This window comes from Suncus etruscus, chromosome 1 (genome assembly GCF_024139225.1).
Source record: "Suncus etruscus isolate mSunEtr1 chromosome 1, mSunEtr1.pri.cur, whole genome shotgun sequence".
NCBI classification, from domain to species: domain Eukaryota; kingdom Metazoa; phylum Chordata; class Mammalia; order Eulipotyphla; family Soricidae; genus Suncus; species Suncus etruscus.
In genome coordinates this window covers 112,182,503-112,209,844 of record NC_064848.1, presented here as the reverse complement: position 1 = coordinate 112,209,844, position 27,342 = coordinate 112,182,503, and the positions used below count along the sequence as shown (strand labels likewise).

The window sequence follows — 27,342 nt, the reverse complement described above, 5'->3', positions numbered from 1 at the left end:
GCTTTATCAATTCATGAGGGGAATAGCCACTGGTGAGGGCTCCTTCACTAATGTAGGGGTGTGTGCTTCCAGCAAACTGCTGGTATAACAGAGTCTTCATCTCTCCTCCTCAGAATGCAGATTCCAGTCACAGCTTGGATTATTAGCTGTGCTTCTGAATGACTAGCTGTAAATACACATTCATACGTATATATAAGTGCATACATATCACATATAGCCAATATATTTGTATAAATTACAGTATTGCACTCATGCTATTCATACAAATTGTCCCTGTTCATGTCCCTGTTCATGTTATTTTTATAAATGTAGTTTATAGTTTTTTGTTTCTCATCAAACAAAAGCATTGTGTCCTGCACCTATAGTGAAAATTAATTAGCCTAAAGCAGCAGTAAGACAAGATGATTAAACTGCTTTATGATAGTTCTGTGGGTAAGTTAATTCAAGGTAATTCCAAACAATTTCCTTTTGACTGTAAAAGCAGGAGAAAATATCCAAAAAGAAAATTTGTTAGTGCACCTCACCATTATTAATCATAGGTTGTCTAAAATGAAATTTTTGTAAAATAAAATTTAAATGTGTGACCAGAACATATAATGCCTTTGAATAAGGTGCTGAAACACCACTTTTCTTGTGTTCTATTGATAAATCATTTCCTAATTACAGAAGCAATTTATCACTCAGTTTTCTGAAACAACTCTCTAAAGGGCTTAGTGAGTTAGCATGCTACAAATCTAAATCAGAACAAGTTTAGCTACTGAACAGAAAGTCCATTTCAAACTCACTCCATTTCAGACTCATTCGATCCCTGGCATCCCATATAGTCTCCCGAGCCAGGAGCGATTTTTTAGTGCAGAGCCAGGAGTAACCACTGAGTGCCACTGGGTGTGGCCAAACCCCCCCCCAAAACAAAACAAAACAAACAAACAAAAAAAAACTCACAGTGGGCAGAGCACTTGCCTTGCATGCAGTTGATCCAGATTAAGTCCTCAGCACCCCATATTATCCTCTGAGCACCACCCAAAGTGATACCTCAGTATAGAGCCAGGATTAAGCTTCGAACACTACTGAGAATGACCCCAAATCAAAGAAAAGACAAATATTTTGTCAAACATGAAAATTAAAAGGACTCTAGGATTGGTCAGTTCACAAACTCAGTGTCCTCAAGGACTATTCTTTCCTTTTTTTTTTTTTTTTTTTTTGCTATTTTTTGCTTTGCGAGCACACATCAGTGTCACTTTCAGCTCCCAGGCTGATTTTTCCCTTGTGAATACAGATGATTTCTAAAACACTGGAGCAGATGTATTCTACACTATACCCAACTAGAAAGCTTTTATTTCATACAGAGCCGAAGTAAGCAGCATTCTTGCATCTGTTGGTACAAATTGGCTCAAGAATACTCATTTGTGACTTGGGCAGTAGAAAAGACTGTTATATTACATAGATTATCTCATAGCTCATATCTCATAGTCATTTGGGATAAAGCAATGCCTGGAAGCCACCACATTGTCATCCTTTCATTTTCCCATTCTCATTGCCTTTTCATAATGAGGTGTAAGTCACATTTAGGGAATGTATGAATATTGACTCTTTGGCACAGTGAGTGCTTACCATTGTGTTCACCCTTGTAACTACCATATTCAAGATATAGAACATTTACATCACCTCGCAGAAAGTTTCTTCCTGCACTTTGGACTTTTTACACCAAGAGTTTGGTATATTTTAAGGTTAATTATAAAACTGGTTTATTTTTTGTTTGTTTGTTTGGGTTTATTTTTGCCCAGAAGACAGAGAGGAACAATGATAAAGTTAAAATCTCCTATAAATTGTTCTTGGTTATAACTTTTTTAATTGTTTTCTAATTAGCATACTTATTCTGAAAAGATTTATTATCTTGGGGGAATTCAGAAACTGCTTTTCTCCATTGCCTGAGGACTCTATATGCTGATAAGATTCTACCAAATGATTTACTTACCTACTAGACAATTTCAGGAATTGAGTTAGAGACTAAATTGCATGCAACCATTTGGTCTCTAATTCATAAGCAACTTGATTTATAACAATGACATATTCCTATTTTTAAATGTTACCAACTTAGTAGTAAAGTACTTTCCATGTCGTATGAGGCTTAGATCCTTGGCATCAAAACTAGTCTTTTTAATATTATCAATAATGCTTGAAAGAGATATTTCTCAGTATTTTCCTTTTGCTTTATTAGTATGCTCACATATCTTAAAATTCAAAATAGAAATACCTTAAAACTCCAATACTAAAAGAAGAAAGGTGATGACAGGGTCAAAGCGATAGCACAGTGGTAGGGTGTTAGCCAACCCAGATTCGAAGATCCCCGGCATCCCAAGTCAAGAGTGGTTTCTGAGTGCAGAACCAGGAGCAAACCCTGAGTGCTGCAGGGTGTAAACCCCCACCACCACCAGAAAAAAAACAAAAACAAAAGAAAAAGGTGATGGCATTCAAGTTACATTTTTTTATTAACCAAATTTCCCCCTTAATGTCCTCTCAATCGTTTTTTTTTTATTTTGTTTTATTTTATTTTTTGGTTTTTGGGCCACACCGGGTGACACTCAGGGGTTACTTCTGGCTATGCTCTCAGAAATCGCTCCTGGCTTGGGGGACCATATGGGATGCCAGGAATCGAACTGCGGTTTGTCCTAGGCTAGCGCTGGCAAGGCAGACTCCTTTCCACTTATGCCACCACTCCAGCCCCTTAATTGTTTTTTCTGTAGAACATTGAATGCACTTGAAGGAAAATGGACCTAAATGAAGTTAACTTTTTACTTTTTATTCCTTTATTCTTACATTGCTAACAGTCCAGTAAGGTTTAGGTTCTATCAGAAGTACTCGGATATGCAGTGGGCGATCGATAATTTCTACCTAGGCCCTGGATGCTTGCACAACTGCAGAGGCCATGGAGACTGCCTAAAGGAACAGTGCATATGTGATCCAGGATACTCTGGGCCTAACTGCTATCTTACTCACACTCTGAAGGTATGTTAAACACCCTGTCAGAAGCATCACCTGGCATTACAGGTTGCATTTTAAGAACCAAGTGGCGGAACTGGAGAGATAGTATAACAGATAAGGCACTTGCTTTGCACACTGCTGACCTGGGTTTAATCCTGGGCTCTGCATAGGTCCCCTAAGCTTCACCAGGAGTGATTCCTAAGTACAAATCCAGCACAGCCAAATAAGACCTCAAAATAAAAACTAAAAAAAGAGTAAGAACCAAGTGTAATGGTTAAAGAACACATTACCATGAATCTTGGTCCTGATAAATTTATATTAACATCTTTGAAACTGACTTCCATAGGTAATTTTCTGTTAAATTTATATAGAAAGCTTTGATTTCAGAAGCCTGGCCATATAAACATCTGAGTTCCCTTTGTGCTGGAAACTGCATAATCTTTTGGCCTGACATATCTCCCAGTATGGGGACATGCTTCAAGGCAAAGAAGACAATTTATTGGTGAAATAGTAAAGGAAAAAAGTGTATCTTACTTTAATCTTACTGTTATCTTACTTTTTTGAATTTTTATTTGGGGTATGTTTAATGATAGCCTAAAATTTATAACAGTAATTTCATATACTTCATATAAATGCACATATTTTAAGAGTATATGCCTAAGTAACTTTACAAATAGGAGTGTTGCTATAGTCAATTTTGATTGTTTTAAGACTATTTTGCTTTTATAAATTTACATTAGAACCCAGTTGCTAGTCATTAGCTAAGCAGTTAATCTTCAATATGATTGAAAACATTATGTAAATAACTTGTTTTCTTGCAAATATTTTTGGAAAAACATTTTAAATCCATTTCTTTAATCAAAGGTAACTGAATGGTTTTACCTGATGTGTTTTTAACCACATAACACTTTTTCCCAGACTTTCCTGAAGGAACGCTTTGATAGTGAAGAAATCAAGCCTGATTTATGGATGTCCTTGGAAGGTGGAAGCACGTGTACTGAGTGTGGTATTCTTGCTGAGGATACTGCACTCTATTTTGGGGGTTCCACAGTGAGACAAGCTATTACTCAGGATTTGGATCTTCGAGGGGCAAAGTAAGTCAATTATTTTTTGTCACAGCCTACCACAGCAAGGAGCACACATGAGGAAAGCACGATTATCAGGTCCTTGAATAGACTGTTCTAATTATTGTTCTGGTGGATTGTGTGTGCTTGCTTTCAGGTTCCTGCAATACTGGGGGCGAATCGGCAGTGAGAACAACATGACCTCTTGCCATCGGCCCATCTGCCGAAAGGAAGGCGTACTGCTCGACTACTCTACTGATGGAGGCATGTTTCAGGGTGAAAACCCACACCACAGAGCAGATGGCCAACATCCAATCAGTGCCCCTCCAAGGATTCTCTGCAAAGCTTTTCTGACTTTGCACTATAAATTTGGGAAAGTAACAAACACCTAGGGAGTTACAGATCTTGTTTGTCTGTACATCCCTTATATGTGGCTTTTGTGTAAGGCAAAACATACCCAGAAAAAGGGATGAGAGAAAAATAAAGCCCAGGGGACCTAAGAGATAGTTCAATGGATAGGGAATTTTCCTTGCACATGGCCAACCCAAGTTTGATTTCTGGGATCCCTATGGTCTCTCAAGCACTGCCAGGAGTGATTCCTGAGTGCAGAGTCAAGAGAAAGCTCTAAACACTGCTAGGTGTGGCCCAAAAACAAACAAATAAATATATTCCAAGATGGGCAGAGTAATAGTATAGGGGCCAAGGCATTTCTCTAGCATGGGCTGACCCCAAATCAATCTCTAGAACACATAGTAGGGTCCCTTGAGCACTGCCAAGGAACCCTGAACACAGAATCAGGAATAAACTCTGAAGATAATCGGGTGTAGCCCCAAAGAAGCTCGGAGGGCCAAGGAGGTAGTTTGAAGGACTGGAGCTTGTGTTTTACATATGGGATTCCGGGTTTGAACCCCAGCACTCTTCCCAGTACCATCTGCTAGGGCCCCAAAATAAAAATAATCTTCAATCTTGTTGACTAAAATAATCTCTTTGCTTAACTAGAGCTTAATTACAAATAATGCAAGTAATAAATAAATCTTTTATAGTTGTCTTAGTAAAAGGCAATTTTATAAAACATTAAATTCTTTTTAAAATCTTTTATGTAATTAATTAAAATATCTCTTATGTGAACAAACATTCTATAATGTTATAGACAATCTACAAGAAAAACTTCACAATGAAAGAAAATATTCTAATTTCATAAATCTGACACATTTATTTATTTGATATATTAGTTGGAAACAGGAAATTTATAATATAGTTTTTTTAATTTTAGGTATCATGGCTGACAGTATTTTTAAGGGTAGGGTTTAGACATGCTATTCTAACAAAATTTTTTTTTTATTATTTTGAAATAGCTGAAACTGGGACAATAATAACATGTAGTCTTTGTAAAATCAGCTTTAGCAAATATGTTATTCTTTTTTTGGGGGGCGTGGGGGTCACACCCGGCAGCGCTCAGGGGTTTACTCCTGGCTCTAAGCTCAGAAATTGCTCCTGGCAGGCTCATGGGACCATATGGGAAGCCGGGATTCTAACCACCTTCCTTCTGTGTCTAAGACAAAAACGCCCTACCGCTGTGCTATTTCCTGGCCCCAATATATATTATCCTTAAAAACTAATAGGCAAACAATCTCCAAAGCTATTTCAGGATAGTCAGAAGGTATTTTCTTGATTACCTTAAACATCTTGCCTGCAACCTTATCAGTTAGTTGTTACTTTTTATCTAACAAATTCTAAATTGCTTAAAATTGCAATAACTATGTTGTAAAGTACTAGAAGTTTTTAACTAGAAACATAAAACTTGGGAATGCTTCATTATTTTTGAACATTATTATACTTAGGGACCTAGAACAAAAAATTTAAAGCAGAAAATAATTTCTACTGCAGATATTTTTTTCAATACAGAGATTAGGGTGCTTGTCTTGCATGTGGCAGATCCAACTTCAATCCTTGGCATTCCTATGCACTGCCAGGAGTACTTCCTAAGCAAAGAGCCAGGAGTAACTCCTGAGCACTGCTGGTATGGCACCCCCCAAAAAATAAGAAATTTTAAATACTAGCATCATCAATCTTACTTTGATTAGATATCTATCTGTTACATTAATATAAGCTTATAAGTTTTTTTGTTTGGTTTGGTTTTTTGTTTGTTTTGGGGGGTTTTGTTTGTTTGTTTTTTAGGGTTTTTTGTTTGTTTGTTTTTGGGCCACAGGGGTTACTCCTGGCTATGCACTCAGAAATTGCTCCTGGCTTGAGGGATCATATGGGATACCAGGGATCGAACCGAGATTCATCCTGGTTCAGCCACATGCAAGGCAAATGCTCTACCACTGTGCTTTCACTCCTGTCCCAAGCTTATAAGTTTTATATTCATGTCAACAAAAAGGTTCTCATTATTATTTCCAGTAGTAGCTCCACATACTGGTGGTTGTGGTATATTTTCCAATGAGTTTACAGTGCTGTTCTATTCATTACTTTAGGGATTACCTGGACTCTACTTCATGAGATGGATTACCAGAAATACATTTCTGTAAGACATGACTATATACTTCTTCCTGAGGATGCTCTCACCAATACAACTCGACTCCGCTGGTGGCAGCCATTCGTGATCAGCAACGGACTTGTGACCTCAGGCGTGGAGCGTGCTCAGTGGGCACTAGACAATATTTTGATTGGGGGAGCAGAAATTAACCCTAGCCAACTTGTTGACACATTTGATGATGGTAAGAAAATAGGTTATTGGGGCCAGGCGGTGGCGCTAGAGGTAAGGTGCCTGCCTTGCCTGCGCTAGCCTTGGACGAACCTCGGTTCCATCCCCCCGTGTCCCATATGGTCCCCCAAGCCAGGAGCAACTTCTGAGCGTATAGCCAGGAGTAACTCCTGAGCGTCACCGGGTGTGGCCCAAAAACAAAAACAAAAACAAAAACAAAAAAAAAAAAGAAAATAGGTTATTGAGCTTTCTTTCCTGCTAACCTTGTGTCTACATGTGTCTTCAGGTGCATTATTCCATGAGTTATATTTCGAAGGTTGCCCAGCACATGTTCACTTCTCAAGAAATGTTAGCTAGGTTGCCGGATTGATAGTGTAGTGAGCAGGGCATTTGCCTTTTTTTTTTTTTTTTTTTTTTGTGGTTTTTGGGTCACACCTGGCAGTGCTCAGGGGTTATTTCTGGCTCCAGGCTCAGAAATTGCTCCTGGCAGGCACAGGGGACCATATGGGGCACCAGGATTCGAACCGATGACCTCCTGCACGGAAGGCAAATGCCTTACCTCCATGCTATCTCTCCGGCCCCGGGCATTTGCCTTTCATATAGCCAACACAGGTTCCATCCCCAGAATCCCACATGGTCCCTCAGAGCCTGCCAAGAGTGATTTATGAGTGCAGAGCCTGAGCATGGCTAAATGTGTCCCCAAAATAACAACAAATAAGTGTTAACTATTCTCTTTCCTAATCTTCAAAGTTGAGTATTGAGGGGCCGAGCGGTGGCGCTAGAGGTAAGGTGCCTGCCTTGCCTGCCCTAGCCTTGGATGGACCGCGGTTCGATCCCCCGGTGTCCCATATGGTCCCCCTAGCCAGGAGCAACTTCTGAGTGCATAGCCAGGAGTAACCCCTGAGCATCACCGGGTGTGGCCCAAAAAACAAAAAACAAAACAAAGTTGAGTATTGAAATGTCAAATGAGAATTTAATAAGTTCAGTTAAATACAAAATCTAATTCAAACATAATTTAAAATTTCATAGCTGCCCAATCATTTTAGTTCCTTTATAATTTCTCTCTTCTAAATGTGATTAGTTGCAACTTTCGTGGGAGTCCCCCGACCCACGGGGGTGTGGAGATGAAAGTTGCTAGTTATTAGTGGGTTCACTCGAGCAGAACCGACCTGTAAAGAAGAACTAGAGAAATTAGTAACAGAAGCCTTCAAGACAACGCATGCTGTTCAAAAAGGGAAGTTTATTGTTGGGGGATCAGCTTTTAAGGGCTGAAACACATCAGGGGTGTTACAAATTTTACACCAATCACAGTTACAAGCATTCATTAGCATAAACTGGGGCAGGTAGTAGGGAGGGGCAAAGAGGTAGATCTGAGCACGTTTTACTAAAAGGCATAAGATTCAAACAGAGTTCTTAATAATGTTTGCTAACACAAAGGCAAACTCTATATTTTTCTTTCTGGCTGGATATATTGGGCTGCTCTGAATTACTTTATTTTTTGTCTATTTCCTTTGTTCTCAAGGCATGGGCCTTTTGGTCACGTGGGTGACCAGATTAGGAATTACTGAGGTGTCCTATGTCCCAGGTTTCATCAGCTAGGCTCCCCACAGTTCCCCCTTTCCTGTAAATAATAAAAGAAGAAGAGCAAGGTGGGTGGAGTAGCCTGTCTTAGGTCGTTTGGTGGGCTTCCAGTACTGGACATGGCAACAAGAGACCAAATTAAAAGTTTTTGCGCGCAAAATATTAGGAATGCCATGTTTGCACCCAGACACTAGCACCAAGCTATCCCCGTCATGGGCATCTCCACAGCCAGGAGCAGAGCAAGCAGGGGCGTTTAGCCAGATACTCAAAACTCCTTAAAGCTCAGAGGTATATCCAAGGCTTCAAGTTCTTCGGGGTGCATTTAGGAGAGCCACTGATATTGGACCTATACTGAACATTAGGGCAATCTCAGTAACCGGATTTTTAACAAACTTGTGAGGCGACAGAATGCCTTGGGGCCAAAGGAAAAATTAGCAAAAAGCCAATGAAAGGACCGAATTAGGTAGCAGCTTAGACAGCCAGGCTGAGGTAGAGGACCAATTTTTATATCAGGACTCATCTAAATCCTTCTGTCAATTTCTATTCTCTAGACTTTCTTCCACAAGTTTAATGCTATCTTTAGCTAAGCCAAGTTTATTTTAAAAAGCAACATTTTTCTCTGAGGATGACACAAATTTCCCCCTCCCTCAAAAAAAGTCAAATTTAAACCACGGCAGTTTTTCTGCTCTAATACTGCTAGGGATTCAACAGTTAAGTAGTGTAAACTTTTTCTAAGTTTGTAAACATTTTTAACAACAGTTATAAGGCATTAACAGATTCTAGAGTATGAACCAATGAATAAATTTTTGTGCTTACACCAGTAACACCCAGGCCTTTCAATAAGGCTGGGGTGGAGGCAATGTTTGTTTTTATACTGCAGCGGGAGAGAGACAAGGTTATTTTTAAGAGGTAATAAGGCAATTTTTGATTTAACAGTCAATTTAGGCATTAAAACAACCAAAACACAGTAGTTCTAGGACTAAAGAAACAAATGTAAAACAATGGGGGAGATAAACCAGTGAAACAGGCAAAAAAACGTTGAATTGGGGGCAATTATGAACTGAAAGGAGAAATCAACGACAAGAATTTGATTACAATTTTCAATAGGGGGAATCATATTGGGTACCAAGGGGCAAAGTTCAAGTCCCACCACTAGTTTTAAAGTTAAGCCACGTTGTTGAAGCTTCATACCGCATCGCAGAAGGTTGGTGTCATTGGTGAAGTAAGGCAGGTCAAGGCAGCAATTTAGGCCAGTGAGGTGGGTGAATAGCAGGTACCGAAGGCGTCTGGGCGGAGGCGTTGATCATGACAAGGATGAGCTGAGAAGAGGAGGGGGGGTCCGGAGGACAGCATGGGCTGGAAGGGTGGGGAAGCAGGCAGAGTTCTGAAGAGCTCGTGGCGTGGGAGAGGTTGAGCTGACATTCACGGATGCCAGAAGATCGCCGGATGCCCAAGGTTTTTTGTAAGATCCAATTTTATGAGACACTGTAATCCAATTCGTGTTGGCAGTGGTTGCACAACTCCAAAATTTTCAAACAAAAATACTTGAGCGATTGCCGCACTTGGAATGAAGTGCGGTCATGGTGGTGGCCGGGACAAGCATAAAGGGGATAGTGAAAAAAAAAATTCTCTAAAGGTAGGCAGGTCACAGCGGGGGGCGCTGGCTCTCTCGTCAAGGTGGTTGTCGCCAGTGTGTCCTGGGGAATGGGTGAACGGGCCAGGTCGTGGCAAAATTGATTGGGGGTGGCTCACTGTTCCTCAGCACCCATGGTGAGGGCACAAAGGGTTACTTAAGGATGGGTCAGGGGATGGGTGGGAGGGGAGTTGGCTATGTCTCCGGCACCATTGTAGAACTAAAAGTCAAAAGGGGAGGGGAAGGAACCAGGGGTGTTGTCATCGTCTTGCAAGGGAGATTCAAGAGGAGCGCGGAGAGGGAGAGTTTTTGAGGTGCTGCGGCAAGGATTGTCAGCCAGCGGTGTCCTTGGGGAAGTGTCAGGAGCGGCACCTGAAAGGGAAACAGAAGAGTCCTCAGGGGCGTTACCCCTGGGAGGGTTATGGAGTTTGACCAGCCTATCAGGAAGCCAGCGCGTTTCAGAGGTGGTTGGGTTGTGAACACAGGCGTGACCTTTGCCCCATATGAGAACAGGGTGTGGGCCAAGCCATTGTCCTGTACGAACATCTTTCCAAAGCACTTGCTGAAAATTCTCACGAGTGGAGGGGTGCCAGAGTCGATCAGCCGCTGAACGGCCGCTGGAATCCAAGGAGAGAAAATTGAGCACGAAGAGTGCATGATTCAAAAGCAGGCGGTGTTTGCCTTTGCGAGAGTACAAATTCTCGCTTTCTGAAGTGAGTTTAAAAAGTGTATTTTTCAAAGTTTTATTAGCTCTTTCAACAATGCCCTGGCCTTGAGGGTTTAGGGGAATTCCTGTTTTAAGAGTGATACCAAATTTTTCACAAAAATTCTTGAATTTGGAACTAATATATCCTGGACCGTTATCAGTCTTAATGACCGTAGGGACAGGAACAATAGTAAAGCAATGTAAAAGATGAGCAATGACATCCTTGGTGGCTTCTCCTGTTTGGAGAGAGGCACAAATAAAACCACTATACATATCTACTGTAACATGAATATACTTAAGATTGCCAAAGGCAGAATAATGAGTAACATCCATTTGCCAGAGTTCTCCAGGTGTAAGGCCACGAGGATTAACTCCGGTGTGAGGTTCAGGCAAGAGGGAAAGGCAAGCTTTACATGACTTAACAATTTCTCGAGCCTGTTCCCGGGTGACAGAATATTTTAACCTAAGCGTTTGCGCATTAAGGTGATGTAGCTTATGGGCTTGTTGCGCCAACTGTAAAGAGTCAGGCTGATTAAAGACAGGTAAAAGACGGGTAGCCTGGTCGACTGAGTCATTGCCCTCAGCCAAAGGGCCTGGGAGGCCAGTGTGAGCTCTAATGTGGGCAACAAAAAATGGATTGGTGCGCAGCAAAAGGAGTTCTTGTCAGTGCCAACAAACTAGTTTGGCAGGACGAAGATGGTGACACAGGTCTCGTCCGTCCTTACATTATTCCCGACTTACCCATTAATCTTTGGGGTCGGGACATTATGGAACAAATGGGTGTTTATGTTATAAAGTGTAAAAATCCTGTTGTATTACAGCAAATGTTACAACAGGGCTACACACCCTCCAAAGGACTGGGAAAAAATTTACAAGGTATCACTCAACCCATTACCCTTTCACAAAAATCAGATAGGGCTGGATTAGGTTTTTCGCCCCCTGCTCAAAATTTTCAGTAGAGGTCACTGCCTCTCCTGCACCCCCGGCAGATAAAATAACTTGGCTTGATGACAAACCTGTCTGGGTTGGGCAGTGGCCCCTAACCAAAGAAAAATTGGCTGCGGCTCAGCAACTTGTGCAGGAGCAACTTAATGCTGGCCACATAGAATCTTCCACCTCCCCGTGGAACACCCCTATCTTTGTTATTAGAAAAAAAATCAGGCAAATGGAGACTTTTACACGATCTTAGAGAAATTAATAAAACCATGGTGCCTATGGGGGCTACTCAGCCTGGACTTCCTTGCCCCTCAGCTGTACCCAAAGGAAGCTATAAAATTGTTTTGGATCTCAAAGACTGTTTTTTTTCCATCCCCCTGCACCCCGAAGACTGTAAGCGTTTTGCCTTTTCGGTACCTTTAACTAATTGCGTGGGCCCCAACCCTAGATTCCAGTGGAAGGTCCTCCCCCAAGGAATGACGAACAGCCCTACGCTCTGTCAAAAATATGTAGCATCCATTATAGACCCATTTCGAATCCTTTACCCCTCAGTTTATATCATTCATTTTATGGATGATATTCTGTTAGCTTGTGCTGATGATTCACTTGTCCTACACACTGCAAAAGAACTCGTTTTTGCTCTGCAACATCGCGGATTTAAAATTTCTGAGGACAAGGTCCAAATTCACCCCCCCCCAACTTTTTCTTGGATTTGAACTGCTTCCCAATCAGGTTCGCACCCAGAAAGTACAACTTCGTACCCACCACCTAAAAACCCTTAATGATTTTCAACGCCTCTTAGGTGACATCACATGGCTGAGACCTTACCTACAGGTCTCCACGGGTGACCTGAAGCCACTTTTTGACATCCTTCAGGGCGATTCTAATCCCACCAGCTCACGCCAACTTACCCCTGAGGCTTCCAAAGCCCTTGCCATTGTTAACACCGCCATTCAAAGCCAGTTTATTACTTATTATGAGCCCTCTCACCCCCTTTTCCTCATTATTTGCCCTACTGCCATTGCACCCACAGCTGTTTTGTGGCAGTTCGCCCCACGTTGGGCGCCACTCTGCAACTTTCGTGGGAGTCCCCCGACCCGCGGGGGTGTGGAGATGAAAGTTGCTAGTTATTAGTGGGTTCACTCGAGCAGAACCGACCTGTAAAGAACTAGAGAAATTAGTAACAGAAGCCTTCAAGACAACGCATGCTGTTCAAAAAGGGAAGTTTATTGTTGGGGGATCAGCTTTTAAGGGCTGAAACACGTCAGGGGTGTTACAAATTTTACACCAATCACAGTTACAAGCATTCATTAGCATAAACTGGGGCAGGTAGTAGGGAGGGGCAAAGAGGTAGACCTGAGCACGTTTTACTAAAAGGCATAAGATTCAAACAGAGTTCTTAATAATGTTTGCTAACACAAAGGCAAACTCTATATTTTTCTTTCTGGCTGGATATATTGGGCTGCTCTGAATTACTTTATTTTTTGTCTATTTCCTTTGTTCTCAAGGCATGGGCCTTTTGGTCACGTGGGTGACCAGATTAGGAATTACTGAGGTGTCCTATGTCCCAGGTTTCATCAGCTAGGCTCCCCACAATTAGTCACATTTGATTTATATAGCACCCATTAAATAAAATTAAAATCCACTTTAAAGGGTAACTAAAAAGCTACCAAAAACCATAAAGTGTAAATATTTAAGGACTTCAGCAATAAAACAGCTCAAGAAAATAATATGTCAGGGCCATAGAGATAGAATTGAGGTAAGGCGTTTGCCTTGCATACAGAAGGACAGTGGTTCGAATCCTGACATCCCATATGGTCCCTGGAGCCTGCCAGGAGCAATTTCTGAGTGTAGAACCAGGAGTAACCCCTGAGCGCTGCCAGTTGTGACCCCCCCAAAAAAAGAAACTAATATGTCATATTGCTTCTAATTTCTCATAACAGAAGGAACTTCCCATGAAGAAAACTGGAGTTTTTACCCTAATGCAGTAAGGACAGCAGGATTTTGTGGCAATCCATCGTTCCACCTCTACTGGCCAAATAAAAAGAAAGACAAGACTCACAATGCTCTCTCCTCCAGAGAACTCATTATACAGCCAGGATATATGATGCAGTTCAAAGTAAGAGAAAGCAACTCTTCAGAGAGGGAGAGAGGGGAGGAATATGGGGAGGGAGAATGCTTCTCTAGACAACTACAAGGAAATGATGGATTTCATTCATTAGAATAGATTCTATCTGTTGACTAATAACCAATCTTTTATAAATGTGGTTTTTCAGAAAGGAATATGTAAGCGTAAGTAAAGCCTAAGAGTATGTTGAGACATAGAAATGCGATATTATATCTCACTGAGGTAATCCTGATTTCTGTTTCCTAAACCTTGGAATTCAAATAGATAATATTCTTGCTCCAGCTCCCTCTCTCCCTCTGTCACTGGCTCCCTCCCTACAAACCCCCCTCTCTCTTGCTTCCTCCCTTCCTCCTTTCTTCTCTCTCTCTTTCTCTTTCTCTCTCTCTTTCTCTCTCTCTTATTCTCTCATACCTTCCCCCCTTCCCCTCCCTCTCATTTTGGTCTTTCCCTCACCTTTCTCCCATTTTGGGGGGTGGGTGGGTTTGGGTCACACCTGGCAGTGCTCAGAGGTTTCTCCTGGCTCTATGCTCAGAAATCGCTCCTGGCAGGCTCTGGGGACCATTTGGGATGCAGGATTCAAACCACCAACCTTCTGAATGCAAGGCAAACACCTTACTTCCATGCTCTCTCTCTCCGGCCCCTTCTCTCATTTTTTCTCTCCCACCCACCTTGTCCCTTGTCTCCCTTCCATTTCTTTATCTTCGCCCTTTTTCATGTTCTTCTATTTTCCTTTTGTCTCTGACTTCCAAACACAAACCTGTACATGAGCCCAGTGAAATTTTCCAAATCCTCAAAATAATTTAAAGAATTGCTCAAATATTTACAGGGCCTCATTGATTTCTAAAGAAGGATCCAGAACACAGAGCCAAGAATAAACCTTGAGCATCACTGGGTGTGATGCTCACACCAGCATTACCCCAGGGGAAAAAAAAGTCTAAAAAGGAAAGTTTAAGAATCAATCTGAAGAAGGTGTTATAAATTGATGCCTTTATGGTGATAAGCACACTAAAAGAGGGCATTCTAGAAATGCAGTTTATTTACTAGGTTCTTTAAGGTAAGGGACTACTGGGGCCAAACTGCTAGCACAATGGTATGGCATTTGCCTTGCATAGGGTTTGATCCCTGGCCAGCTTTGATCCTGCATCCCATATGGTTTCCCTGAGCCTGCCAGATATGATTTCATAGCAGAAAGCTAAGAGTAACCCCTGAGCACTACCAGGTGTGGCCCCAAAAACAAATGAAAAAGACAAGAGACTTACAGTGAAGTTTGACAACACTATTAGGGGCCTAGAGAATAGTACAATAGTTAGCTAGGTGCTTGATTTATACACAGCTGACCCAGGTTCAATCCCTGGCAATCCATCTGGTCCCCAAGCCTACCAGGAGGGATTCCTGAGTGCAGAGCCATGAGTAATAATGCTGAGCACCTCTGTGTGTGGCCCTAAGACAAAACAAAAAAGAGTCACTATTAGTATAAATAAAAATTATCACAGCTAAAAGGAGGATATAAAGCACTGATTAATGGGCCTTGCAGTATAAAAAAAATTAAGGAAATACATTGCAAAACATTTCTAAGGGATTCATTCTTCCTCAGCTGCATGCTAAACTTCCCTTGAAAGACCAGAGGAGGAAGTCATCTCTCGAAATGCTGGCACTCCTTCAGCACCATATTTAGCTTAGCAGTGAACTATTAATATATCAGCACTGATTCCCAAGCAACAATCCTTACTGCATTGGGCAGGGAGGAGATGGACCAGTGGTCCATAGTAAGTTTTCTTACTTGATTGAGTCTGTTGTGGTTTCCTTTGCTGAGGCCTCTATCAACCCCAACTGAATCAAATCAGTTTGTTGGATCTTTTCTAAGTTTATCCCCCAGGAATTGAATAAAGTAGCACTAATTAAGATTTTTCAGAAAACTATAAACTTTCTAAGTACCACACCCAATGATCTCACCCATTCCACCTCTTCCCTTTCTGATGGAGACCATTTGCCACAGTTGTCCTCTTACGCCTCTGAAACTCTTTTCCTTTAACTTCTAGAGTCTTTTCTGGTGTTCATGAAGATAGCTCATAAGCCTTTTTTGTTTGTTTTGCTTTGTTAATCTAGTCAGGCTAGTCAGGTTAATCTTTACAAAGAACCCTGCATTCAGTGATTTTTCTTGACTGCATTCAGGAATCACTTCTAGCAGTGCTCAGGCTGTTTCTAAGGCAGCTATATATGTCATGCCAGAGGTACTGTGATTTACAGCACTGTTAGTGATGGTTTCACATGAACACAATTCCAGCAGTGATGGGCTGTGTGTGTGGTGCGCAGGATTGAACCTGGGTCTGCCGAGTTCAAGACAAGCACCCTACCCTCATTGTACAATATCTCCTGCCCCACACAGTTCTTCTTCCTCAATGCTCTAAATACCAGTATTTCTCAATGCTTGTACTTGCCTTCTTCTTTATAAATACTACCACCATTGAGAATTTCACTGTTCCTATGACTTAAAGAATTAAATCTGTAGGTCAGCAAGATAACTCAAAGGACTCATGCATAGGGCCCTGGGCTTGATCCCTAACACTATATAGCCTGCCTAACACACTGATGGGTGTAACCCTGGTGTCCTCAAGAACTTCAAGATGGGATGCTTGGAATCAAACCTGGGTTGGTTTGTTCAAGGTAAAGCTCTAGCCTCAGTGCTATTGTCCCAGATTTACATCTTTTAAGAGCAGCTCTTGGAGTGTTATAGATCAGCAGTTCACAGCTAGGGCCTTTTGTACTTCCCACACCTAATTCATAAGTCCACAGAAGGAAAAAAAAAAGAGCAGCTTTTAAATCTATACACCAATACTTAACTGGCTCACTAGTCAAGTCAATAATACTTAATTCAATATTTTTAAATAGCCTGTACATTTCTCCACCTTTGTTTTACTAGAATCTGTTCAATTTGGCTAAAAGTTAATTTCATCTCCTCCCTGCCCATATCAATTCTTCTTTTTGATTTTCCTATTTCTGTTGATAGCACTGCCTGATATGTATACATCAATCTTACATTTTAAAGTACTCTGATTTTTTTACTTTTTTGTCTTATTTTGTCTTTTGGGGGGGGCACATCTTACAGGGCTTACTGTTCAAGGATTACTTCTGGCAGACTCAAGGGAACATATGTGGTGTCAGGGATTAAACTTGAATCAGCCACATGCAGTTACCCTCTCTATTATCCCTCCAGCCCTTGGTTTTTCTCTTTTAATTGTCACATATGCTCTGCTACTGTATCCTATAATCCTAATATCTAATGTTCCAGACATCTATCCCATTATCTCTATTTGAACTCTTACCACTGTATTCTGATACTAAATAATTCAGTAGACTAGTTTTTTTTTTGTTGTTTTTTTTTTCACATAGACTGTTTCTCCAGTCCTACCTCTCTTTGATAGCACAGTCAGGTTAATCTTTACAAAGAACAGCTCTGAACATATGGCACTGCTCAGAAACCTTGAATAATTAGCCATGCCTACTAAATTAAGGCCATTTGACTGAGACTACAACTCATGGTCTGCCTGACTCAACCAATCTTTCCTCCCAGTGTCCCCAAGGTCTGCACTGGGATTGAAATATATATACTACCTCTGTGCTCATCTTGACCTAAGTGTGCTGCCACCTGTTTGCCTTGTTCCATTTAAATGTTTTTTCTCCTACCCCTACAACTTTCCAATTCATCCTATTACTCTGTAATACTTCATATGCACCCCACCTGATGAACTACTCATGATCCACTGAATTGACCATCTCACCTTCCTTTGAAAACTCTGCAGAATTTTCTTTATATCTTTTTATAATTTCATTTACATTATTGGAATATGTTTCTTATTCTCTCCAAAAACATGGCTGTTTTATTCATGACTGAAATAGTAACATCTAGTAGATGATTAGATCTTAAATCAGGATCACCTCATTTTTATAGCATTATGCACTATTGATTATTCATAAATTTAATTACATATAATATAGAAGGATTTCATTCAGAATTTTAACTGTATATAATATGAAAAACTTTCACTCACACGGAAATAACAAAACTAAGAATGAATATTAATTCATTTTAAATGCTATTTTTAATTTTAAATGAAAATGGCAGCATCCTGGCAATTGGAATATAAATGAAAATATCTTAGATCAGTGATATTTGGAGGATTTGCCCATAAATTATCCCAATGCTATATTTCTTCTGGCCAACTTGTCTTTTCCAAACTTACAGTTATAATAATTAAGAAATAAAAATAGTATTTAGTAAACCTCATCTTTGCACAAAATTCCATCTCTTGTTTTGTTTTGTTTTTTGGGGTCACACCCAGCAGTGCTGAGGGGTTACTCCTGGCTCTATGCTTGGAAATCACTCCTGGCAGGCTCGGGGAACTATTTGGGATGCCGGGATTCGAACCACCGACCTTCTGCATGCAAGGCAAACCCCTTACTGCCATGCTATTTCTCTGGCCCCAAAATTCCATCTCTTTAACTTAACTGATAAGGATACATGTTTGGTTACCTGAAAAGAAGCGCTATAAAAGTTTCTTTGAGTATTTTTTGGTTATTTATCAGAGTCATATGAAGAGAGATAGGATTTCTAATTAAGAAATGGTATAATTTAGTTTTTTTTGATATATCTTAATGGTTTGTGTTCGTTGTAGATTGTGGTTGGATGTGAAGCCACTTCTTGTGGGGATCTTCACTCTGTAATGTTGGAGTACACGAAGGATGCAAGGTTTGTGTCATTATCTTTAACTTTTTCTTCAAACTTGGGTGATCAAAAGTGAGAAATAAAAAGGGAAAATGCAAAATTCAATTGATGGACTTTTTTCCTGCAATTGAAATTTTATTTTCAAAAAAGATTTTATTGATTGAGGTACTGTGATTTACACAGTACTGTTGGTGATGGTTTTACATGGACACAATTCCAGCAGTGGGACTATTTCTAAGACATCTCTGTACAGAAGAGCAATGTTGCATATTGAAAGTGGCACTGACTCTACCTGATGGGTGCAGCACTATGCATGAAACATTTCTAAAACCAGGATGGTTAAGTCATGGTGCCTAAATTTTAAAAATGATTATAAGCTTTCAATGCTTTTAATTAATTACTTTTTAGTTAATTAACCACCATGGTTGTTCATAATGAAGTTGGATTTTTTTTTCATACTTGCAAAGCTGTTCATGATTGAGTTTCAGTTGTTTAAAGTGGCATTTAATGGATGACATTTTATGTACAAGTTTTATTAATATAAAATTTACCTATTTTTGTTGGAATCTTTCTTCAAGTCAAGAAAATTATTTTCATACTAGGAAAAATATTAGCAAACAGAAACCTTTATAATTTAAAATAAAACTCCATGTTTGTCCTCAGAGTTGAACTCTCACGTTATGAGCATTTATAACCCTCAGTGAAAACTAAAATCAATACCCCAGAGACAGGAAAGGGAGAGGGCATTGGGGAGAGAAGGAAACCAGGGGCTTTGGGGAGAAATGTGCACTAGTGAAGGTTGTAAATAACTATACAACAACCTTGTAATAACAGTGTTTAAATAAATAAATAAATAAGGAATGAAAGTAAGAAAGACGAGAAAAGAAAGAAAAAGAAAACTAAAATCAATGAAATAGCTAAATATGCTTCAGCCAGAGTCAGAACTTCTAATCAAAGTCACAATATGATATAGTAAGTCAAAATGTGACATAGTGCAATTGCTAACAGTTCTGACTCAACTACTAGTTTTTGTTTGTTTGTTTGTTTGTTTGTTTTAGGGCCACATCCAGCATTGCTCAGGGTTTACTCCTAGCTCTGCACTCAGAAGTTGCTCCTGTGATCCCCCTAGCCAGGAGCAATTTCTGAGCGCATTGCCAGGTGTAACCCCTGAGTATCACCAGGTGTGCCCCCCCAAAACAAACAAACAAAAACAAAAACAAAAGAATCAGAACTTGGGAAATAGCTAGGTGGCAGAGCACATTCTTGACCTGTGCATAGCCCTGAGTTTAATACCCAACCCTACATGTCTCCCTCAGTACCACAGATCTAGTCCTAGTAACCTCCAGCTAGCACCAGGTTTAGTATAGAATCTTCAACACCCATAACCCTTCTGGGAACACCACCTTTTAAATATCTAGCACAAATCAAGGCATGTGCCTATGAAAGGCGCTGGGTTTGATCCTAGATGCACCACCTAGATGTACCCCAAGGAGTGACCCTAGATCCTGAGCACTGAATGGAGCCATCCCTATAACAAACAACATAGGAACAAAGTGGAATTGTATGCACAACCTCTTGTCCTTTGTAGGTCCGATTCCTGGCAGCTCGTTCAGACCCAGTGCCTGCCTTCCTCTTCTAATAGCATAGGCTGTTCGCCCTTTCAGTTTCACGAAGCCACCATCTACAATGCAGTCAACTACTCCAGCTGGAAGAGAATCACCATTCAACTGCCAGACCATGTCTCCTCCAGGTAATCTGCCTTCCTCAGTAAACTTTCTGGACTTGTCTGGCAATTTCAACAGGGCTGAGAACAGTCAAATGATGCCAGAGTTTTTGCAGCATCTCTAGGTCCCCACTCCCTCTCACTAATTCAGACACCAAAATCACTGTTACATGCCCCAGGTAGAAAGAATTCTATTGTGTTTATTCCCCTTCATTCCCAAGTTGTTAACATGAAGAGTGGACTCTCTCTCTCTCTCTCTCTCTCTCTCTCTCTCTCTCTCTCTCTCTCTCTCTCTCTCTCTCTCTCTCTCACACACACACACACACACAACACACACACACCCTTGGTTTTACTGTTTGCACATTTAATTGTGGGGCTCTCTGGTGTGGCAGTTTGCACACTTGAGTTTCAGTGCTCACACAGGAGACTGTGCACCAAAACTGGCATCCTCTGTTGCATTGTCAGAGGTTGCTGACAGCAGAGACCACATTTGGCATATGTGAAAAACAAGGGACCTAATTCATAGTCTCTTGCTTCCCAGGAGCCTTTGCTACTGAACCATCCCCTGGGCTCCAGGCTTTTGTTTTGTTTATGACTGAATAATATTACGTAATAAGGATACTTTATATTGTATTGATAGTTAGAGGTACATAAACTGTTAAAAATTTAATTTACTTCTACTTTCTTTTTAATTATATTACTTTATTTCAACACAGTCATTACAAGGTTGTTTATAATCCAGTTGGAATTTTTTTCACAGTTACAAAATTGTTCATGATAGAGTTTCAGTCATACAATGTACAACATCCTTCACCTTTCCTGTCATTAGAAATTCTGGCTCTTGTTTGCAAATGATTCCTAGTACTCAAGTTTGCTTTTAACTAAATATCACAGCCTATTCCTAGCTCAGTACAGGACTCTGAACCATCGATGCCCAGAAGACGACCTGATGTGGTCACCATGCTACCCCAGTTTCCTGTGTTCCCAAAGGCTGCAGCTCTCTGAGTTGACCTGGTGGCCCACATCCACAGAACAGATCTGATGGAGAGCAGTCTTCCCAGAAGAGCATTCCTCTCATTTGGAGATCTGGATAATAATACATCACTAAAGGCTAAATGGAAACAAGTTTCAGGGGAGAGAGAGCATTCTGGAATATAAAAGAAAAATCATACCAAAATTTTAGGGAAAAGCAGCAGCTTCCAGATATGGCATTTGGGGGCACACTCCCAGAGTGTGAGGGGTATAACCCTGCTAAATGGGTTCCTTAGGAAGAAGTTTGGGAAACTTTTCTCAGAAACTTCCCCATGTTTAGAGAAACACAAATATAGCAGCAACTAACAGCTAGCTCAATCTCCTTTGCTTTCTGTGATGCTTCAGTGCCACACAGTTCCGCTGGATCCAGAAGGGGGAAGAGACTGAGAAGCAAAGCTGGGCAATCGACCACGTGTACATCGGAGAATCTTGCCCCAAGCTCTGCAGTGGGCACGGGTATTGCACCACCGGTGCTGTCTGCATCTGTGATGAAAGTTTCCAAGGTACAAATTCCAGCAGATAAGTTTGACATGGGAGAGAGTGAATTTCTCCTTCCCTTAGCATGTGTGGGACAGCCACTGCGCGGTGAGCAGAAAGGACAACTTGAGAGATTGTTTCTAGACTGCAGTTACTTTGATTTGGATTGATTCCATTATGCCATAAATTTATACTAGAGCTCAGTGCTTTAACACCTACTTATTTTAGTAAAAGTTGACTTGAAATCATGGGTTTGTTAGGTTTGGGGGGGGGCTGTTGTGAACACCCTGAGGTGCTCAGGGGTTACTCCTGGCTTTGCACTAGGAATTACTCTTGTTAGTGCATGGGGAACCATATGGGATGCTAGGGATTGAACACAGGTGGGCCATGTGCAAAGCAAACTACCCCCTGTACTATCGCTCCAGCTCTGGGATAGTTATGTTTGCTTTGACGTAAACAGTAAGTATGAACATATACAACTTTCTGGAAACTCCTCTATGCTTGGTTTTTTGTTGACTTTACTGAAACCTGAAATCTTTGAATGGTTCTTCTTCTTCTCACTTCTTCCTTTGCCCGTAGGTGATGATTGCTCTGTTTTCACTCATGATCTCCCAAGTTATATTAAAGATAATTTCGAGTCTGCACGAGTCACTGAATCCAACTGGGAGACCATTCAAGGTGGAGTGATAGGAAGTGGCTGTGGGCAGCTCGCCCCCTATGCCCATGGCGACTCACTCTATTTTAATGGCTGTCAAATAAGGCAAGCTGCGACCAAACCGCTGGATCTCACACGAGCCAGGTAACACACCCTTGTACCATAGTCCATAGACTGTTAGCACACTTGATTATTGTCTGCTCTGTAAGAAACTACCATAAACTTTTCCACACATGTGTCACTAAGAATTAGAAACTTAAGTATCTTTTTTATTGTATTTTTTGGCTTGGGTTGTTTTTCATATTTTGGCTTTGGTCTTTGGGCTATTCCTGGCAATGCTCACAGGTTACTCCACACTCTCAGAAATTACTTCTGGTTTTGCTGGGGGACCATGTGGGATTCAGGTATTGAACCTGGGTCAACTACATGGTAGATGTCCAACTCACAGCCATCCCCTAAATACCTTTTTGAATAAAGTATGCAGAAACATAATGTATTATGCAACTCTGAATCATGCTTTAATTTATTCTTGCATCCCCATTTTCTTCAAGCATACTGGTAACATGATGGTAATCTAGTAAGTATAAAGAAATGCCAACTATTAAAGAATTTATATATCCCAAATCAGCACTTTATACACCTTATACATAATGGTGTAAATCCAGTTGGGTTCATTAGATTGAAAATAAAAAAGTAAAGTGTTGACTGATGGCCAGCTATAAGAAATAATTTTCTGCTGACCATTTGCAAACATGTGAATATAAATTTGCACATGTAGACTAGCAGTATTGCAAACCTATACTTTCATATATAGGTATAAATATAGAAAAAGATCAGTGGATTATGGAAAATAAATTTTGTATGCTATAGAAGCATATTTATTCTGAATGTGGATGGAGATCTTGCAAATCAACAAGAAAAATAATAGAGAAAAAGAGGTCTTGGAAGTGTTAAATTTCCTTTTTACCCAGACTTCCCACTTTTGCCATCATAACCAGATCAAAGATAGATCTTTGTTAGTATCAAAACAAAAAATTCTAAGGGTCAGAGTCATAGTACAGGAATTCAGACATTTGCTTTGCATGTAGTTGACCTTGATTATATCCCATAAATTCCCTCTGAGTACAGAAACAGGAGTGGGCCCTGAGTATACCACCATGTTTGGCCTTAAACCTAAAAAAAGTAATAATAAACGGAGCCAGAACAATAGTGTAGTAGCTAGGATACTTGCCTTGCACACAGCTTACTAAAATTTGATCTCTGGCATCCCATATGGTCCCCTGATCTCACCAGGAGTGATTCTGAGTGTAGAGCCAGGAGTAACCCCTAAATTTTACTGGGTGTAGCTCAAAGTGCTAAATTTTAAAAACTAATAATAATTCTGAGTTATTAAGAAAGTTGCAAGATTTTAGTATAGGGTATTTCCTGAATGCTGAAAAGTATTTAACAGCTATGAAAATATTTGACATTTGAAAATAAGATGGGGCTTTTTTGTTTGTTTGTTTGTTTTTGTTTGGGTTCCACTCCCAGCAATGCTCAGGATTTACTCCTGGCTCTGCACTCAGGAATTACTCCTGGCTATGCTTGGGGGACTATATGGATGCTAAGGAATGAACTCAGGTCAGTCGCATGCAAGGCAAGTTCCCTATCTGCTGTGCTTTGTCTTTAGCCCCAATAATAAAATGTTTAGATAGTGAAGATATCAAATTTTTGCTGAAAATTTGGAAAATGTTATCTATGTGGTTTCAGTAGTGGGAAAGTGGGTTTGATGGTTGTTAATATAACAATAAAAATACTTTAAAATTAGTTCCTGCATTATAAGCAGGAAAAGGCCAAAAATTTAATCTACTTACTTCTATATTCTTCCTAAGGTGTACATTGATAGTGGGTTGGGGGGCTTCCCAATTAGTGCTCAGGGGACCCCAATTAGTGCCCCAGAGACTCTCCCAGGAATTCTTGGCTAACCAGGTTATATAATTCTTTTTATTTTTTTATTTTTTTTTTTTTTGGTTTTTCGGGCCACACCCGTTTGATGCTCTGGGGTTACTCCTGGCTAAGCACTCAGAAATCGCCCCTGGCTTGGGGGGACCATATGGGACGCTGGGGGATCGAACTGCAGTCCTTCCTTGGCTAGCGCTTGCAAGGCAGACACCTTACCTCTAGCACCACCTCGCCGGCCCCTAGGTTATATAATTTAATGATACTCTGGCCCAGTAGTTCTGTGGACCATCAGAGGAATCTTAGCAGTGCTCAGAGAACACTGCATCTCCCTGACCACTGGGCAACCACCCTGGATCCTGTATGTATCTACAGCTAAACTGCTTAGTTCACTGTTGCACACCATGTTTGGATAGGTCAGTTTCAAATTAATTTTAATTGCATTTACAAGTTTTAAGTCAAGCTCTTATTTATTTGACCATATATTCTAAATTAGACTGCTCTATTATTCATTGGGTATTTTCTGAAAATAGATTCAGTGCATTTAAAAAACTGTTTCCTCATATGCAAAAATTTTCCTGTGAAAATCAAAAGGACACATCAGAGTAGCAGATACGGCCCAGAGTCTGCATGTCTCAATTTTCTCTAAAGCCCGATCTCCAGACACTCTTTCCTAAAATAGATGTGATGATTTATCTTTGTCCAAATATTTACAGCTTGGAGCTATTTGTTAGAGAAAAAAGGAAAGAAAGAAAAGGAAAAGGCATGTAGTTTCTATACTGTGACTTTCTTCCTTGTCCTCTCTATGTCCCCAGCTGCCTTTTTGATCTATATTACCTTTTTGAAGGTTTTTCAGGTAAAATACTAAGTATAATAAAAGTTCTGACATTAAAAGAGAAAAGAGTTTTGAAAGTCAAACTATTTTCTTTGGCTAAAAAAACCCAGCCTTCCTAGGCTGTTTTTTTTTTTTTTTATATACATTGGTCATTAAAAGATCTTTGAAACAAATTTTGTTATTAATGTTACCTAGCCATAGCATTAAGGAATAAGAAAAAATAATGCTTGAGGGCAGAAAGCATTTAAAGGGCTAAGTGCAGACTCTGCATGGGGGCACCAAATTCAATCCCAATTCCTCATGGTCCCTTGAGCACCATCAGGATTAGTCCCTGAGTCCCCACCAGATGTAACACCCAAATGGAATCCTTAAATACATTCTGGTTTTGGCTTAAAGTTGATTTCCCCTCTGTATTTTTTTTTTCAGCAAAATCATGTTTGTTTTGCAAATTGGAAGCACAGCACAGACAGACAGCTGTAATAGCGACCTGGGAGGCCCCCACGCTGTGGACAAGGCGGTGCTACTACAGTACAGCGTCAACAATGGCATTACGTGGCATGTCATCGCGCAGCATCAGCCCAAGGACTTCTCACAGGCCCAGAGGGTGTCTTACAACGTCCCCCTGTGAGTGACTTCAGCAGCATGGCCTGGGATCATGCATGACTCCCTGTAAATCCCAGAGTTGGAGCTAAAAGCTTGGATTCACACCTCCCAAAATGTTGTTTTCCAAAGGACTAGAAGTAGTGGCTGGCCCAGGTTTAATCCCCTGCATTCCATCTGGTCCTTTGAGCATATCCAGGAGTAATCCTTGAGTACAGTCAGGTGTCACCTGAAAACAAACAAAATGAAACCATGAATTAAGGGCAAGAAGAAATTGAGAATCATAACTAAGTGCAAAGGCACTTTTGCTTATTTTTCCTTTCTTAACAGATACTTTTTTTTTTTCCTTTCTCAACAGATACTTTTTTTTTTTTTTTTTTTTTTTTTTTTTTTTTTTTTGCGCCTCACATAGTAGTGTTCAGGGGTTAATCCTGATTCTGTGCCCAAAAATTGCTCCTGACAGGCTCAGGGAACCATATCGGATACTGGGAATGGAAGCATGGTCAGTCCTTGGTCTGCCACATGCAAAACAAATGCCCCATCTAATGTGCTATTACTTCAGCTTCATCAACAAATTCTTCTTCGGAAAAACATATGTGGACTGAAGGGATTACACAGTGGGTAGGGAGTTTGCATTGCACGCCGTCAACTCAGATTCAAACCTCACATTCTCTATGGTCCCTGAACATACCAGGAGTAATTTCTGAGTGCAGAGCCAGGAGAAAGCTTTCACAAACACACACACACACACACACACACACACACGATTTGTTGGCATTTTCGATTTTGAAAACTAGCAACAATATCACTTGTGATTAGCATTTTATACCCAGATCTCCTCATTCAGTGCCCCTCACATTGAACATACTTCATCTCTGCTGACTATAGGCACTGGTGGAGCCAGGGGAATGAGAGAAAAAGCTGCAAAGGTGTCACAGTCAAGTGGCCAATAGAATCTGATGCAGCTCATAAGTCCTAAAAAAATTCGAATATCCTATGTTTTTTATTTATGTTAACCTGGTTAAAATCCCATGACTACAGCAATTACCAAGCAGGTTGAAGTGAGAAGCAAGAGACACACTTAAGTAACATAAAGACAGTGGTGACAGGTATATGGCCCTTTGATGGTGGTGGTTCAGCAACAACATTAACACTCCATAAATAAATTACCTCCAATACAATTACCTCCAATACAATAAAATATTACTAGACTTGGCTTGATCTTAGCAAGATGCTGAGAAGAAATGCATTAAAATAATAATGATGGGGCCCTGAGAGATAGCACAGCGGCGTTTGCCTTGCAAGCAGCCTATCCAGGACCAAAGGTGGTTGGTTCGAATCCCAGTGTCCCATATGGTCCCCCGTGCCTACCAGGAGCTATTTCTGAGTAGACAGCCAGGAGTAACCCCTGAGCACCGCCGGGTGTGGCCCAAAAACCAAATAAATAAATAAATAAATAAATAAATAAATAAATAAATAAAATAATAATAATAATAATAGCATTGAAGGGCCATAGAGATAATACAAGATTTTAGCACCTGACTTGCACACTGCCAACCACAGTTCAAGCCCCAGCACTCTGTAGGTTCCCTGGACGACTGCTAGGAGTCACCCCTGAGCAT

The 27,342-nt window shown here is 40.6% G+C and overlaps 1 protein-coding gene across 1 annotated transcript in view; it reads left to right on the top strand.

Moving 5' to 3' along the window:
* The window catches only part of RELN (reelin), a 548,597-nt gene that overhangs the window by 509,247 nt on the left and 12,008 nt on the right, over positions 1 to 27,342 (top strand). The window contains exons 53-62 of the mRNA XM_049783824.1: positions 2,829 to 3,006; positions 3,901 to 4,076; positions 4,204 to 4,310; positions 6,524 to 6,766; positions 13,553 to 13,728; positions 18,411 to 18,484; positions 20,049 to 20,210; positions 21,561 to 21,718; positions 22,272 to 22,491; positions 25,547 to 25,744. Coding sequence (XP_049639781.1) covers positions 2,829 to 3,006; positions 3,901 to 4,076; positions 4,204 to 4,310; positions 6,524 to 6,766; positions 13,553 to 13,728; positions 18,411 to 18,484; positions 20,049 to 20,210; positions 21,561 to 21,718; positions 22,272 to 22,491; positions 25,547 to 25,744 — 1,692 coding nt within the window. The remainder of the gene's footprint in view (positions 1 to 2,828; positions 3,007 to 3,900; positions 4,077 to 4,203; positions 4,311 to 6,523; positions 6,767 to 13,552; positions 13,729 to 18,410; positions 18,485 to 20,048; positions 20,211 to 21,560; positions 21,719 to 22,271; positions 22,492 to 25,546; positions 25,745 to 27,342) is intronic.